The 15,425-nt window shown below is 37.4% G+C and overlaps 1 protein-coding gene across 4 annotated transcripts; it reads left to right on the forward strand.

Annotated features, from left to right (window-relative positions):
• Positions 1-3,927: 3,927 nt before the first annotated feature.
• Positions 3,928-14,607, forward strand: GMNN (geminin DNA replication inhibitor). 4 transcript variants are annotated; one of them, XM_070360891.1, is made up of 7 exons: positions 3,928-4,086; positions 6,008-6,122; positions 9,506-9,583; positions 10,212-10,359; positions 12,638-12,720; positions 13,017-13,127; positions 14,293-14,607. In XM_070360891.1, exons 2-7 carry the CDS (start codon positions 6,033-6,035, stop codon positions 14,380-14,382), a joined length of 600 nt encoding a protein of 199 aa, XP_070216992.1. In that variant the 5' UTR covers positions 3,928-4,086; positions 6,008-6,032; the 3' UTR covers positions 14,383-14,607. The 4 variants fall into 4 exon arrangements, with proteins under 4 accessions (XP_070216992.1, XP_070216994.1, XP_070216993.1 ...); XM_070360893.1 differs by having other exon boundaries at positions 6,008-6,083; XM_070360892.1 differs by having other exon boundaries at positions 6,026-6,122.
• Positions 14,608-15,425: the final 818 nt, after the last annotated feature.

Here is a 15,425-nt window from a genome sequence, read left to right on the forward strand (position 1 = left end):
TGAATTTTGTGAAATATTTCTCCATGCCCAATTCCTTCAGAAATGGTTTGGGTTTAAGAAATAAAATATAAATAAATATAAAATGAAAGAGAGATTAAGAAAAAAGTTTCTGCCTAGAATGCATTTGTTTTGAAATAACAACACTCATGGGACATCAAGAAGATTCAACGATTTCTTTATGCAAATAACAACAAGCAGACCAAAATATGTCTTCCATAACTAGGGAATTTCTCAGGATCAGTATTCACTGTTCTGATACTTGAAAATGAAAACAACCTTTTAAAGTGAGAATGAAATATACAATGAAAAGAGAAATTATAATGGCTTAGGAAAAAGGTTTACGTTCATCATGGATTGCCTTCGTTGTGAGTTTTTTCATTTCCTTGGTGCTTTATAATCACCTGTTTACTATCTTTTAAGGTTGATTAATCAATTACTATGCATCTCATATTATCTATTATTAAAATGTTATCTTAAAAATAAAGATCTTAATTCTGTTACATTGAATTTGAACCTTTTTCCTACTCTCATGTTTTTTTTTTTAACCTGTGTATATCACAGGTAACTTAAAACCTAAGTTAAACTATTTGAATACAATTTAGAGCTGGGGAGCTGGGTATAATGGATGCTCTACAAATGATATTACTAAAAGCTCAAATGAGCTTTTCGAGTCAGGGTGTAAAGAATTATTATTCGTTCCTCTATACAGTTTTCAGAAAGATAGAGATTATCATGTAATAGGCAATTTCTGCATTCTAGCTAAAAACTTTGGTAATTTAGTTTAGCCTTAATAAATAATAACACATTTTTAAAAGGTACACATCATCTTAATTGGTTCTACTGCATTTCATTAACATTTTAAAATTCCTTTTTATTTATTTTTTAATTTATTAAAAATTCTTTTTAGTTATACTGTACGCCTTGTGGGATCTTTGTTCCCTGACCAGGGATCAAACCCAGGCCCTTGACAGTCGAAGTGTGGAGTCCTTTCCACTGAATCACCGGGGAGTTCCTGCCTTACACTAACATTTTAATTTAGCATCATTCTTTATATCACAGTAAATGATTTTGCTTTATTTATTATCATACAATAGTGTTTCTTTCCTCTTTTCTCTTTCACAACCTGATTATGAATGTTATTGGGCCAGATAAGACGATACAGAACTACAACGCCTGGCAGTGGGATCTGTGCTAAGCTACAAGTGGCTAATAGAAAGATTATATAAAAATACCCACAATTTTTCAAAAGTTGTACAGTGGTACAACTGTAAAGAATTATATCTGAGTCAATCAATCCCATGGTTTCTTACTACAGATAAGATAGTATATTTGGATGCCGAGAGAAAAATTCTAATTAAATGATTAACTACTTATAAGTTTTTTCCAAATACCTTCAAAATTATTTTCTTATAAATGGTTTTTCAAAAACAATGTGAAACCATAAGTTTTGGAGACATTCCCCAGTACTCTCGAGGATCCTCTGTCTCTTGAGAAAGGAGTATTTTTAGAACCTCTTTCTTTCCAGGTGTGGACTTAAGAGTCTGAAGATCTGAGGTCTCAACCTACCACAGCCTAGTTGTGTGAGATCTTGGACTTGTGATTTAGCTTCTCAGTTTTGTAAAAAAGGAAGTAGAAAAAACTGCCTTACCAGGCAACTAAGAGGATTTAGTAGGATCATGTACATTATGATAGTGTAGAGCAGTCAGATCCCATGGAAACAAAATGTGAACCACTTATGTAATTACAATTTTTCTGGTAGCCATATTAAAAAAACAAAAAGTGAAATTATTTTTTAACAATATTTGTACTCAACCCCATATATCCAAAGTATTATTTCAATATTATTATTCAATATTATTCCAATACAAAAAATTATGGAAGTATTTTACATTCTTTTCACATTAAATCTTTGAAATCTGGTATGTGTTTTACATTATTGTACATTTCAGGTGTTCAACAGCCATCACGTGGCTAGTGGCCACCCAACTGAATAGCACTGGTAGAGATCTGAATTAATCTGTCACATTAATTAGTTGATCATTTAGTAGGCAAAGCAGGAGGGATCTAACCTAAGCTGGTGATACAGTTTTTTCAGACTCTGGGGGCTTCACAATTTTTGCTAAAGGATGCATCATCTCCTTTGAATTCACAAAAAGTCAAGCAACATTAAAATGTATAAAGTAAAAGTTTCTTCACACCATCCCCAAACTAACCAATCCTCTTAGCAACTACAGATAACATTTGGGGAGGTGGGCTTCATAAGATGCTTGGGAAATCAATTCTTTTAATGCTTCTGTAGATTTTCAACTATGGTAACCTCTAAATTCTACCTCTCATCATTTTCATATGGAAGACATTTTTCTTTCCCAGCTTTTTAGTTCTGGAAAGAAGTAACATTATGTATTTTGCTTTATACATGTTACAGACTACCTGAATATAATTTTTTACATATTTTAAAATGTATACTTATTATTTGGGTTCTTTTCATCAGTGATGCCATTTTAATCGTGGCTGAATGAAGAAATTAGAAGTCAGATTTACTGTTTTGACTAACTGGTGTTTCAAAGTCAAATTACACAGTGGTCATCAGAATTCTTACTGTGGAAACTCAGTCATCTATTGATAGTTTTCCAATGAATGGATTGTTTCTTTAGAATTTAGATTTTATGTTACATTTCACCCCAAAGACAACTAGAATCATATGATGACGCTTTGCACATTTTGAGCTCTGTCAAAAAGAAATACAATGCGACAGGTGGCAGGAGATGGGCGCAGTGTCTGCAGGGTGTCTGCAGTTGAGAAAGCACTACTTTCAGAAAGGTGGTGCTGTGCGTAGTTACCAGCTATTTCCTTCCTTCTGAGAATAATTCCATGAAAAGTTAACAAACGGGGAAACAGACTTGTATTAACATTGATAGCTATGGTAGGTATAAACAAAAGATTTAACATGACTCTGGTTATCCGAAGTGTACTATGCTCACAAAGTTGAGAAATTTGTAAAATGACTAAAACCAATAATAATAATATAAAAAGCTAGAAGTAATTAATATTCCAGCTTCGCGCTGGCTCAGGGGTAAAGAAACCGCCTACAACGCAGGAGACTGGAGTTCGATTCCTGGGTCGGGAAGATCCCCTGGAGGAGGAAATGGCAACCCACTCTAGTATTCTTGCCTGCAAAAACTCAAGGACAGAGGAGCATGGGGGCCTACAGTCCATGGGGTTGTAAAGATTCAGACAACTGAGCAACTAAACAACAAAAACAAAGTTTTCCTGCTCCTTCGAACTGCAATGGCAGCTGTATTCCAGCGCCTAGAACAGTACTGGTAGCTCCAGGCGCTCAATCAATGGGCTTGAGGCAGGATTAGGCCTTCTAGAACTACCGAAGTGAAGTGAAAGTGGCTCACTCTTGTCCGACTCTTTGTGACCCCACGGACTATATAGTCCATGAGATTCTCTAGGCCAGAATACTGGAGTGGGTAGCCTTTCCATTCTACAGGGGATCTTCCCAACCCAGGGATCGAACTCAGTTCTCCCGCATTGAGGGCGGATTCTTTACCAACTGAGCCACAAGCGAACCACAATTTAGTCAACGTAAATAAGCCAAAATATAAAAGCTCTTAATACAATAAGGGGGCCCTGGAACAAGGATTTTCAGAAAAATAAGATGTACTATACATACAATACTTTGTTCTCTCGGTGTTTACATCCAGTGGGGGCAAAAAAAAACAAAAACAAAAAAACATTCACTTTGAACGGAAGTTAGGACAGCAGGACAGAACTGGGACCTAGAACCCATCGGGGCCCAAATACACACCCTGCCCACCACGCAGGCGCAAGAGGGGGCGGAGCCGAAACGGGCGGGGGCGAGAGGCGATTCGTCGGATTCCGATAGCTCCGCCCTACGTCTAGCGTCAGGTGGTTACGTGATCGTCCAGGGCCGGCGGGAAGAGTTTCAGTGTTTTCACAGCAGCGCGCGCCCACACTCTAGCAGCTGCTGACCCAAACGTGGGTTGGCTGTGAACCCCGCGCGAGGAGCAGCGGTCACAACTTCCTGAGTTCGATACGAGGACTGCACGCTTCCATCCGGTAAGTGTGAGAGGGTGGCTGGAGGGGGTCCGCAGGGGTTGCTAGATGAGGCCTCTTTTGGGCTGCCGCCGGCCAGAACTCACGTACTCCTCTGATGACTGCCTGGCCACTGTCGGGGTCGGGGTGAAGAGGCAATTAAACGGTCGCGGGACGGGGGAGGAGGTGAGACTGGACCCCGTCCCATTAGTTAGGTCGGTTTTGGCGCGCTTTCCCGTCCGCGCTCGCTATTGGCTGGCGGGCGCCATCCCCAGGCACGCCCATGGGTTGGAGGGCCCCGGCGCGCTGAACCTTCTGCCTCCTCTTTGGCTTCTGGGTCAGTGTCCCGAGGACAAACTGGCGGGGTCGCGGGCGGTTTCTGTGCAGCTGGTTGGTGTGAGGGCATCAGTGTGGGTGTACCTGGTCAAGAGGAACATCATCCGTCCTCTTGAACTGGTGGAAATCCATTGTTGTTGTCTAGTCGCTAAGTCACGTCCGACTGCGTGACTGTAGCCTGCCAGGCTCCTCTGTCCATGGGATCTCCCAGGCAAGAATACTGGAGTGCGTTGCCATTTCCTTCTCCAAGGGGATCTTCCCCAACCCAGGGATTGAACCCGCGTCTCCTGCATTGACAGACTGTTTCTTTACTACTGAGCCTCCGTGATGGTCCGCTAACTGGGGTCATGGGAGAAGATCCCTGAATCCTGCGTCTGCTCATTTAAAGAAAAAATGAACGTGGTGACACTTGGTTTCATCAGTTTATCAGTATTTCCTTGGACTCAGTCCTATGCCAGGGTTTTCAATCTAAAATAAAACTAGATAATAAAAATAAGGATGTCTGCGGGAGTGTTAATGAGCAAGTGAAGAGTTAGGTTTGACCCGTGGCTTTCAACTCTTTAAATCATGACGTGTACTAAATCACATTTTTTACATCGCAATTTAGGACGCATTCCTCAGCTAAATTAGAACCTTCAGGAAGCAGTATTTATTCCTCCTATGCCATACACTTTGATGTTTTAAACACCCACTAAGTGATTTTGGAATCCCAGGCTGCGACAACACCACTGCCCTGGATCAGCCCGACCAGCATTTGCTAAACATTAAACTGACTAGAAAATAGGATGCGTCACAGCATTAGACTTTCTTTGCTGGGCTTTTTTGATTGCATTTGTGTGTGCTGGTGCACAGTGTAAAATGCATTCACATGGGATGGGTCACAGTCAAGTTTAGCAGTCACTGCACTGAGTAAAGGAAGGCATGGCTACGGAAATCCGTGAGATCTGTGTGAGAGACAGATGAGAGAAGAGCCATGGCTGAGGAGTTCACATTTGGGTTTGGAGTGAGTGGAGCCCAGTGTTCTGGTTAATAAGATTGCAGAGCCCTTTGTCTCCTCCCTTTTCTTTGCATCCATCAGTACCTCAGTTAATGGTGGCTAAACATTCCCTACACATGGAAATGCATAATCTTATTTGGTTAGATACTAAGTCAGCATTAAGTTATTGCTGGTTACCAGAGCCAAGTTTATTATAGCTTAAATCTGCCTTTGAAACAGCAAAGTTAGGATGCTGTTCTTGACCTGATCATACCCGAATGTCTGTGTTTAACTTTTCCCACTGACCATTTTTCAGATCTTTGGGAGCCCTGCATTTAATCCAGAACACCATCATGTTTTGTAAATTTGCTTAGGATACATATTTTCTCATATATAACAAAATTTTACCAGTCAGAATTATTGTGTGTGTGTGTGTGTATGTATAAAGTAGAGATATTAACAGTCGTTAGCTTTAGTCACTTGTCACTGACAGGGCTGAGTTTGGGTACAGTGAGAAGAGATTCCATCTTTTTTATCGTTATGATTTTTTAATTTTAATTTTTATGATTGTACTTTGAACAAAAAACTGAATTTCACTTTCTGATGCAGATTATTCTGTTTTTGAATTGCTAGTCTTCTGTTCTTCGTCAGGTGTGTAATGAGTCACAGCATGAAGCAGAAACAAGAAGGACTCCAAGAGAATGTAAAGGTATGTGATGCAATCACTTTCTCCTGTTGTAGAAAGCAGGTAGGTAGATGTTTTTTGACATAATTTTGTCAAATTTAACTTGGCTATAATTTCTATGAACCTTGACTTAACTAAATTTTGAGTCTGAGGGCAAGAGGACTGTTTAAAAATGAATTATGGTTGAATATTAAGTTTTGTGGTCCATGTACATAGAATGTTTTTCCATTTGGTTAGCTCTAAGTATTTTGTTCTTTTTAATACTATTGTAGCTGGAATCATTTCCTTAATTAAATTTTTGGTGTGGTCATTGCTGCTATATAGAAATGCAGTTGACTTTTGTATCTTGATCTTGTTTCTTTCAACCTTGCTGAACTTGTTTATTAGTTGTATTAGTAAATTCCTTAGTGTTTTCTATATACAAGACTTTTTATTCCTTTGTTTTTACTCTTACTTTTCATGAGATGATTTTATTAAAATCCTTTGTGTATATATTCAGATTAGATCTTTGATCACAGAGACATTTTGCATTATTAACTTGCCTTAGTATCTTCCTTAAATTATTTTTCTTGAATAATAGTTTGTACTGATAATATGTGAATTTGATTCCATCATCTTCCATAACGGGTAATAACATCTTCCAATTGTGCTTTGTATGTGTGTGTTTTTTTTAAGCTTTTTATTAGGAAAATATTAAAAAATAGCAATTTAATCTCAGTTTACTTCCCCCATTTTCAGCAGTTATCAGTATATCAGTTCAGTTCAGTTGCTCAGTCATGTCCGACTCTTTAAGACCCCATGGACTATCAGTATATGGCAAGTCTTATTTCATCTCCATCTCTATTCACTCCCTCTTTCTTCCACTGAATTATTTTGAATCAAATCCCAGACAAATAATTTATATAATTCCAGCAGAGTCTAACATTAAAAGAGAAGTCGAATATTTAGTAGCTATAGTACAACTATCTGGGATATAAAAGGACCTGGGTTCTGCTTGGTTCTGCCTCCAAAACTGTGATGTTGGGTGAGTTATTTAGCATCTCCGCCTCAGTTTCAGTTCAGTTCAGTCGCTCAGTTGTGTCTGACTCTTTGTGACCCCGTGAATCGCAGCACGCCAGGCCTCCCTGTCCATCACTAACTCCTGGAGTTCATTCAAACTCACGTCCATTGAGTCAGTGATGCCATCCAGCCATCTCATCCTCTGTCGTCCCCTTCTCCTCCTGCCCCCAATCCCTCCCAGCATCAGAGTCTTTTCCAATGAGTCAACTCTTCACATGAGGTGGCCAAAGTACTGGAGTTTCAGCTTTAGCATCATTCCTTCCAAAGAAATCCCAGGGCTGATCTTCAGAATGGACTGGTTGGATCTCCTTGCAGTCCAAGGGACTCTCAAGAGTCTTCTCCAACACCACAGTTCAAAAGCATCAATTCTTCAGTGCTCAGCTTTCTTCACAGTCCAACTCTCACACCCATACGTGACTACTGGAAGAACCATAGCCTTGACTAGACGGACCTTTGTTGGCAAAGTAATGTCTCTGCTTTTCAGTATGCTATCTAGGTTGGTCATAACTTTCCTTCCAAGGAGTAAGCGTCTTTTAATTTCATGTGTGCAGTCACCATCTGCAGTGATTTTGGAGCCCAGAAAAATAAAGTCTGACACTGTTTCCCCATCTATTTCCCATGAAGTGATGGGACCAGATGCCATGATCTTAGTTTTCTGAATGTTGAGCTTTAAGCCAACTTTTTCACTCTCTTTCACTTTCATCAAGAGGCTTGTGAGTTCCTCTTCACTTTCTGCCATGACGGTGGTGTCATCTGCATATCTGAGGCTATTGATATTTCTCCCGGCAATCTTGATTCCAGCTTGTGCTTCTTCCAGCCCAGCATTTCTCATGATGTACTCTGCATATAAGTTAAATAAGCAGGGTGACACTCATCTGTAAAATGAGCGAGTTGGACTGAAGCTAGTCCGTAAGAGTGTATTTTAGGAGTTCGTGGACTCCTTGCCAGTCATACACAAAATGCCATGTGTGTGCTTGTTTTGTTGTTACTGTTTTCTGAGGGGGTTTGCAAAATATAAAATTGGTTTCTAAAAAATTAAGACTCATTAATATATGAGAACCTTTCTGGCTGTAAAGAGCTTATTCTAATGCAAGATCTGTATGAATAAAATGATAATAGCAATATTACATTTGGGTGGCTGGATGCTATAAAGCTTGCAGTTGTGAAAGTTAAATCTTGGAAATGGTCATTTAGTATTTCAGTCATTTATCTTAGTAGCAAGCGTTTAAATAAATTAACATCTCCTATTATTAAAAGGTTTCAAAGTTGCATTTTCTTCTGTTTGTCTGGAGACTGTTGACTAATCTAAATTGTATCTGAAATGTTGGTGTAATATTTGTTCTCACAGTAGCCAGCGTTTGTTCTTCAGTTCAATAGTGAGATAATAATCAGCAGTAGAAACTTGACCGTGGGAAAGGTGAGCTCTGGTCCTGTGAAGTGCAGTGTGGAATCAGTAGCTTTCTCACGCTGCTTTGGTGTCATGTTCTTACTAACTTTGTTTGAGTATTCGCTATTGTTTGCTATCCCATGGTGGCAGTATAACTAATGATTTTTTGCAAATATAGTAGAGAGATCTTTTAGATCAGGAAATATACAGGAAGGTATTTACATATTACAAGGAAGGCAATTTTTTTCCCGAAACAGTAGCTTGGGCATTTTGGAATTCTAGTATGCCTCAAACACTGACATTTTTGCTGTCTGCTAATGAATGGTCTTGAAGCAAACTGCTTCTGCACTCAGGTAAAGGTTGAGGGGGAGAAGCAGGTCTTCTTACATGTGTAATGTTATTAACGTTACATTCTTCTGGTGAATTCATTATAAATACGTTAGGGGATATTCACAATTTAAAGAAAGCCTGAGAGGAATCCTTTTGATTAGGGGAGAGAAATATTTTGCAATGTAAATAATTAACCCTTTCTTCCAATTTACCCCTTTTGTGGGTTTCTGCCGTAATTGTAATGATATTTGGTACATTTCTAGTTGCTGTGTGGAAGATCTTTTTTTATAAGACGGAATACAGATATTTCTGGTATTCTGGAATTTCATCATATATGAAGAATTAGAACTTAAAAATGTTGTATTTTTGTTTGAACTAAACAAATGACTGTAGCAAGAACATATATTGAAATGGGAGAAGAATGACTTGTTTGTGTCAAGTTTGAGTAATATGATTTATTTTTAGCATTTCTTCAAACTTTATTAGAATTTTAGGGAAATAATAAGTTTGCTAGTTGATCACACCATGTGTAATTTTATAAAATTATATACCATATCAAACATTAGTGTCCTTTGGGTTGTTTTGTTTTTTGTAAATTATAGTAGGATTAAGATAGTAACAGTCCATATAGTAACTTAGTAACCAGATAATTTGTTATGTTGACTTTCAGAGTAGTCCTGTTCCAAGAAGAACTCTGAAGATGATTCAGCCTTCTACGGCTGGATCTCTAGTTGGAAGAGAAAATGAGGTGTGTATTGTTGAGCTAGAATGGGGTACAGATGATACTGCACTTACATTAAAAACATTTCAAAGACTTACTTGGTCAGAAATACCTAAATCATTGAAATTGGGAAATAATATAGGGATAACCATTGTATATTCCCCACAGAAGTGGTTTTTGTTTTAATTTCAGTTAAGGAAGTTGAAAGTTGGTATGAATATCTGTAGTAGAACTGGGATAATAAATGATGAGTTAACCTATAGGCATAATGTTTGATTTCTTTCTTTTTTTTTTTTAAGAATAAAATGTTGGATTCAATCATTTACCCGTGTATATAAATAATGAAATCATGGATGAGGGTTTCTAGACTTTTATGGGTTGAAAATCGTGCCTTCCCATGTTACTGAATTATTTAAGTAATGAAAATGAATTCAGCTAAGCCTTAGACCCAAGTCTAATCTAAAACAATTGCTGTAAATAAAATTCCTAAAATATGATTATACATTTTTGTAGAGTTTTGAATTTATAATTTTTTAAAAGAGCCAAAGATATCAAAAAGAGATATGAATGCTTTAGTTTTAATTCAAAAGAGACAAAGCTATTCAGCTTTCTTGTTCATTAAACAAAATGACTGATGTACATATTTTCTTTATAGTTGGTTAAAGGCTTGTCCAAACAGAAACATTGGAATGCCCAGTTAATATCTAAGACTTCCAGCTCTGGAGCTGTTACTGACCAAGAATGTAGTAAAAGTAAAACTCTTGGAGGAGTCAGCCAAGAAGCATTTGATCTTATGATTACAGGTACAAAAGAATATGTATATATGCAGCTTTTATCTTAAAAACTTAAATTATAATAAGGGTAAATATTATTTGTTGTTATGAATTCTGCCTACAGCTTTTTAATCTATTAAAATATTTTGCTTTAATGTTTTTGATAATTTAAAGTTTCTTATGGTTGGAAATATATAAAATGTAAATTTGGACAGGTCCTATGGTTTGGTAAGATCCATATATGCGTGAAATATTAAAGGAAAGGATAGTGAATAATATGGCAGCTTTGATATTGGACATGTAAGACTTAGAAATAGTCTCTTCAGAAGAAAAGTGTCTAGAGAATGAACTTGTGGAGAGGAGCTTGAAGAAAAGATACCAGGAGAATGCTATAAGGGAACAATAGGAACAATAAGAGGAGTGAAGATGAGTGAGAAGCATGTGCCTGTGAGAATTCCTGGTTTTAATGGAATGGCAGTGGAATTCAGAAAAGGAAGCTAGTGATGTATAAGTATTATGGAAGGTGATTACTTCTATTCTAATAATGAGTCATTGGATATTATTACTGAGGAAAAAATTTGAGACCTGGAGAAGTTAATGGTTTTACCCAAGAATAAAGTGATATTTGGGCTCATTTTGAGTTGCCTGCATGACAGTGGGGGAAAAAATAAGTAGATGGTGGGTTTTTTAGGCAAAATTAAGAAAGGTTGATTGCATACAAATAAGAAGTTCTAATAATAATGTAAAATAAGCAACAGGATTTGTGACACTCATCTGATTTGGCTAAAATTAATGAAGATTGATAGGAAGTAATAACTAAAGTTAAATATGGAAATAAACAACTCAGCTATATATCATATTGCTATCATAATCACATAGAAAAAAATTAATCCATATAACTTGAGCACAGAACTCTTGACTATACACCCTCAGTGGGATATATTGTGAGGGCTAAAAGAACTACAAAGACATCTTGAATTTAATTTTTGTTGTTAGTGGTATTGCTATAGTAGCAGTTATGGGGGAAATTTGAGTATATTTTAGGATTGAGCAAATGGGTAATATATTGACGTGGTTGGGTTCATGGTATGGTGAAGGGAGATACAATATGTAATGGGGAAGGAAAGGAAGAACTCTGTTGTGGAACTGGAATTGGGAGTGTTGGTATGAACTGATTTTTTTTTTTTTAAAGAATCTACCTCTGCCAGTGAAAGAGCCCAGAAACAATGGCACCCAAATAACAAGAAGCACAATCACATCCAGTTCTTGGTTTGTAAACAGTACTTTCCACTAAAGCTCCCTGGAGAAATGGCTGCTTCCAGGACTGGGGCAAGCTCACTATAGAGTGAGCTTGTAATCTCTTGTGTTAGAAAACACAAGAAATCTCTTGTGTTAGAAAACCAACAACTGATGCAGAGGTTAAACGGATAAGGAGACTGCTTTAAAGGATCCCCTTGGCTAAATTAAGGAAAGTTTGAGCATCAAGATGAATGATGACAAAAATGGATTATAATACACTGAATTAGAAAAGAGTACATGAGTCCCTTCTGGTAATTTTCTTCTGAATTGGGGTAGGGGATGTTCTTTGACCGAATAACACCAATTACTGAATATAGAAGGAACTACATAAATGGAAAATCACTACTTTTTCATCCACCATAGAAACAGTAGATTTAAGAAATATTAGTGGAGCTAAAACTGGATGAAAGGTTGTTAGGGAACTGGATATAAACACCACAGACTAAAAATTTTACTCCATAGATCATTTACTTGTTACTAAAGGAAGAGTGTCTTTACAAGGGAGAAGTCATCTTAAACGACTGAGTATACCATCCGGGACTGTGACAGATGAGTGTGCTCTTCTTCAGTGGTACACTGGGAAGGAAACACGGTGTTTACAAGTGTCCTTGCCAACATCTATAGCTTGAACCTAATAATGAAAATGGACAAATCCAAATTTAAGGGCACTGGAAAAATAACTGATCTGGACTTCTCACAAATGTCACTGTTAAATGACGACACATAGCAAATGCAGCAACAACCTTTAACAGTCTAGGTACAAGTTACATGTGTACTGTACTTGTGTTGGAATTGTTTTGAAAGATTGAAAGTCTTCAAAACGTTGGCAAAAATTAGAGAAAATACTGATTTGGCTTTATAACTTTAATGTTTTTTAAAAATGGTATTACTAAGTACTGGGTAAGACTAAATTGTTTTTTAATAGACAAACGTTACTGGGTTTTTACAGCAGTATATATAAACAGTAGTGATTTTCAAAGTTACACTGTAAAACATTCATTTATTTTAGAAAATCCATCCCCTCAATATTGGAAAGAAGTGGCGGAAAAACGGAGGAAGGCTCTCTATGAGGCACTTAAGGAAAATGAGAAAGTATGTACTGGATATAATTTGTGACATTTTTAAACATTCCGGGATCATTTTTCTTCTGCTGTCTAAGGTATTTTACTAGAGCAATATAAACCAGATGTAATGTTGGCCTAATAAAGTCTAATTAGGCAGAACTGTTACACAACAAGAAGCCTGTTGTGTTGAGAGCCAAGGACAGCACCTTTGTTGGGAACTCTGCCCTAAACGGGTCTGTCATTTGTATGCTTGGAGCCATATAGCTTGGCTTACAGCGTTGCGAATCTGTGAGATACTGAACTGTTTTGATTTATGTCACATAGCTTCATAAGGAGATTGAACAAAAGGACAGTGAAATTGCCCGCCTGAAGGAGGAGAATAAGGAACTGGCAGAAGTAGCAGAACATGTTCAGTATATGGCAGAGATGATACAGGTAGGCGTCTTACCCTTCTCCTGACTCAGAGCCGTCTGTTTTCCTATCAAGTCCAGGTAGCGTGAGCAGAAAGTGTTCTAGGATCAGATCTCCCGGTTTGAGTCCTAGCCCCTGCCTCGCGCCATTAAGGTAGAGTTAAGCAGGTTGCTCATCCTGTCAGGGCTGCATTTTCCTCATCTATAAAATGGGAGTAATAGTGCCTACTTTCTAGGCTTCCTGTGAGGATAATGAGTTATGATGGGGAGAAAATTGAGAGAACTGCCTGTATACAGTGAGAACCAATAACTGTTAGATGCTGTTGTTTATTATTATGAAACAAAAGAACACCTGTTTTCTTGTAGAAATATAAAAAGGAATTATATCTGAAAAATATAGGGAATTTATTATATTTCACAGGTGTCAAATTTTCAGACAGGCTTTTTTTTTTTTCATTTTTATTGGAGTATGGTTGGTTTATAGTGTTGTGTTAGTTTCAGGCACACAGCAGAGTGAATCAGTTACACACACATATATACACGCAGACATACACAGTTTTAATTTTAGCTGTAATGCCAACGAGACGTGATGGGCACTTACAAAACTGGTATTAATAATTGGTGTACTGAATAGCTTTGTTCATCTTATCTGACTTTTTTTTAAAATTTAGAGGTAACTAATGTGTTTATAAGTATTACCCTGATGACTGTTAACTTTACCAGTCTTAAAAACTAGGTCTTAAATTTATTCATGTCTGCAAAAAATCATCTTGTGGTTAGGAAGGAAGTTTTTCAAATCAAAACTTTTCTTGTACTGAATTTCTGCCTTACATTTTAGAATAAGGTTTTCATTTGGAAGCGCTGTAGTAGCTCTCTTAACTGCCGAGGGAGTATTGGTCCAAAGCAGATAGGAAACCTGGTTCCTTACTGTAGTTTGAGAAGTACTGGTTTGAATTGTATTCTGAAAGCATCTCAGTACTTAAAAATAAGCAAATTTGTAAACACTGACTTTGCAGAAATAGGATCTACTATGGTTAGCACTTCGATATAACACATCCCTGCTTGTAAGTGAATTTAGTAGAGACATTATGAAAAGAAACTTATTACAACAGTGAGGGTTCCTTATATCAGCATAGTAATAATGGACTTGGATTGCAAAGTTCTTAAATTATTGGTTTATTCTTTAAAAGAGGCTGAGTCATGAACCTCTGGACAACCTTGAATCACCGTATAGTCAGGAATTTGATCCTGAACAGGCAACTGCTGAGGATTCTGAGTGAAGTAGAAGACTCAGAAATTGGTGGTACATGTGCTGAAGAAGTTGTCTCTTCCTCTACAGATGTAAAACCGAGTATATGAAATTCAGTAACTGCCAAAGTTTACCTCCGCTGTAGTTCTTTGTAGCAGAACAAATAACTTTATAATGAAAACTTGTTATCAGACTTTCTTGTTTGTATCCTGGAACCCTGTTATTGTATTAAAATACAAATACTATGTATTTTTAATCTATGGTGTTTTGTGTAAATAGCATTTTCTCAGTTGTCAGACATGACCTGTGTATATAATAAATAAACTTCATCCTGTTGAGCTCTGTGTGTATCTTGGAAGAATGAAGTGTAAAGAGTCTGTGTAGAAAATTTGTCTATTGCTGTGCTTTTTGTTTGGTTTCCTTTTCTGTCCTGCTAACTAGCTTGGAAGAAACCAAGGGAAAATGACTTCTCCCTCTTTAGACTGAGATAGCTAGGTTTCCCCATATATATATACATATATATATGTATATAATCATATACAACCTGGTTGCATCTCAAGCTCACTGGAGGGAAATTTGATTTCCAGACTCCAGGGCCCGGTAATAGGACCAAGTAGAAGTGTGAACATCTAGAGGTCCCAAAGCTCCCGGTGAATCTGACTAGCCACGGGACGGCTCAACAGGCTGGTGGGATCCTGCTCTTCTTGGGAGGGTAAAATGCTGGGGGGGTGCTGCTGGCCTAGAAAAGCAGAGGGTGGAGCAGATAAAGAAATGCAGGAATAACAGGGTTCTGAAACTTTCTGTTCACACATTTCACATAGTGCTGTAGACAAAGTGTGTATATTGAAGTAAGAGGGTGAAATGAAGGATGTTTTGTAAAAAGAAAAGGACAAAAGGGAAATTGAGAAGTATACAGCATTGGGATTGAGTAAGTTCTGTGGCCAGCATACAAGCAACTTTGTGTAAATTGACAATAAAGAGCAATATCAAGCTTTTAAGGATTACTTTAGGCATGTTATTCTTCTAGAACTTCAATTTTCTTATCTCTAATATTGAGGCAAATTCCACCCCTGT

The sequence above is a fragment of the Bos mutus genome, chromosome 23 (assembly GCF_027580195.1).
Source record: "Bos mutus isolate GX-2022 chromosome 23, NWIPB_WYAK_1.1, whole genome shotgun sequence".
NCBI lineage: Eukaryota > Metazoa > Chordata > Mammalia > Artiodactyla > Bovidae > Bos > Bos mutus.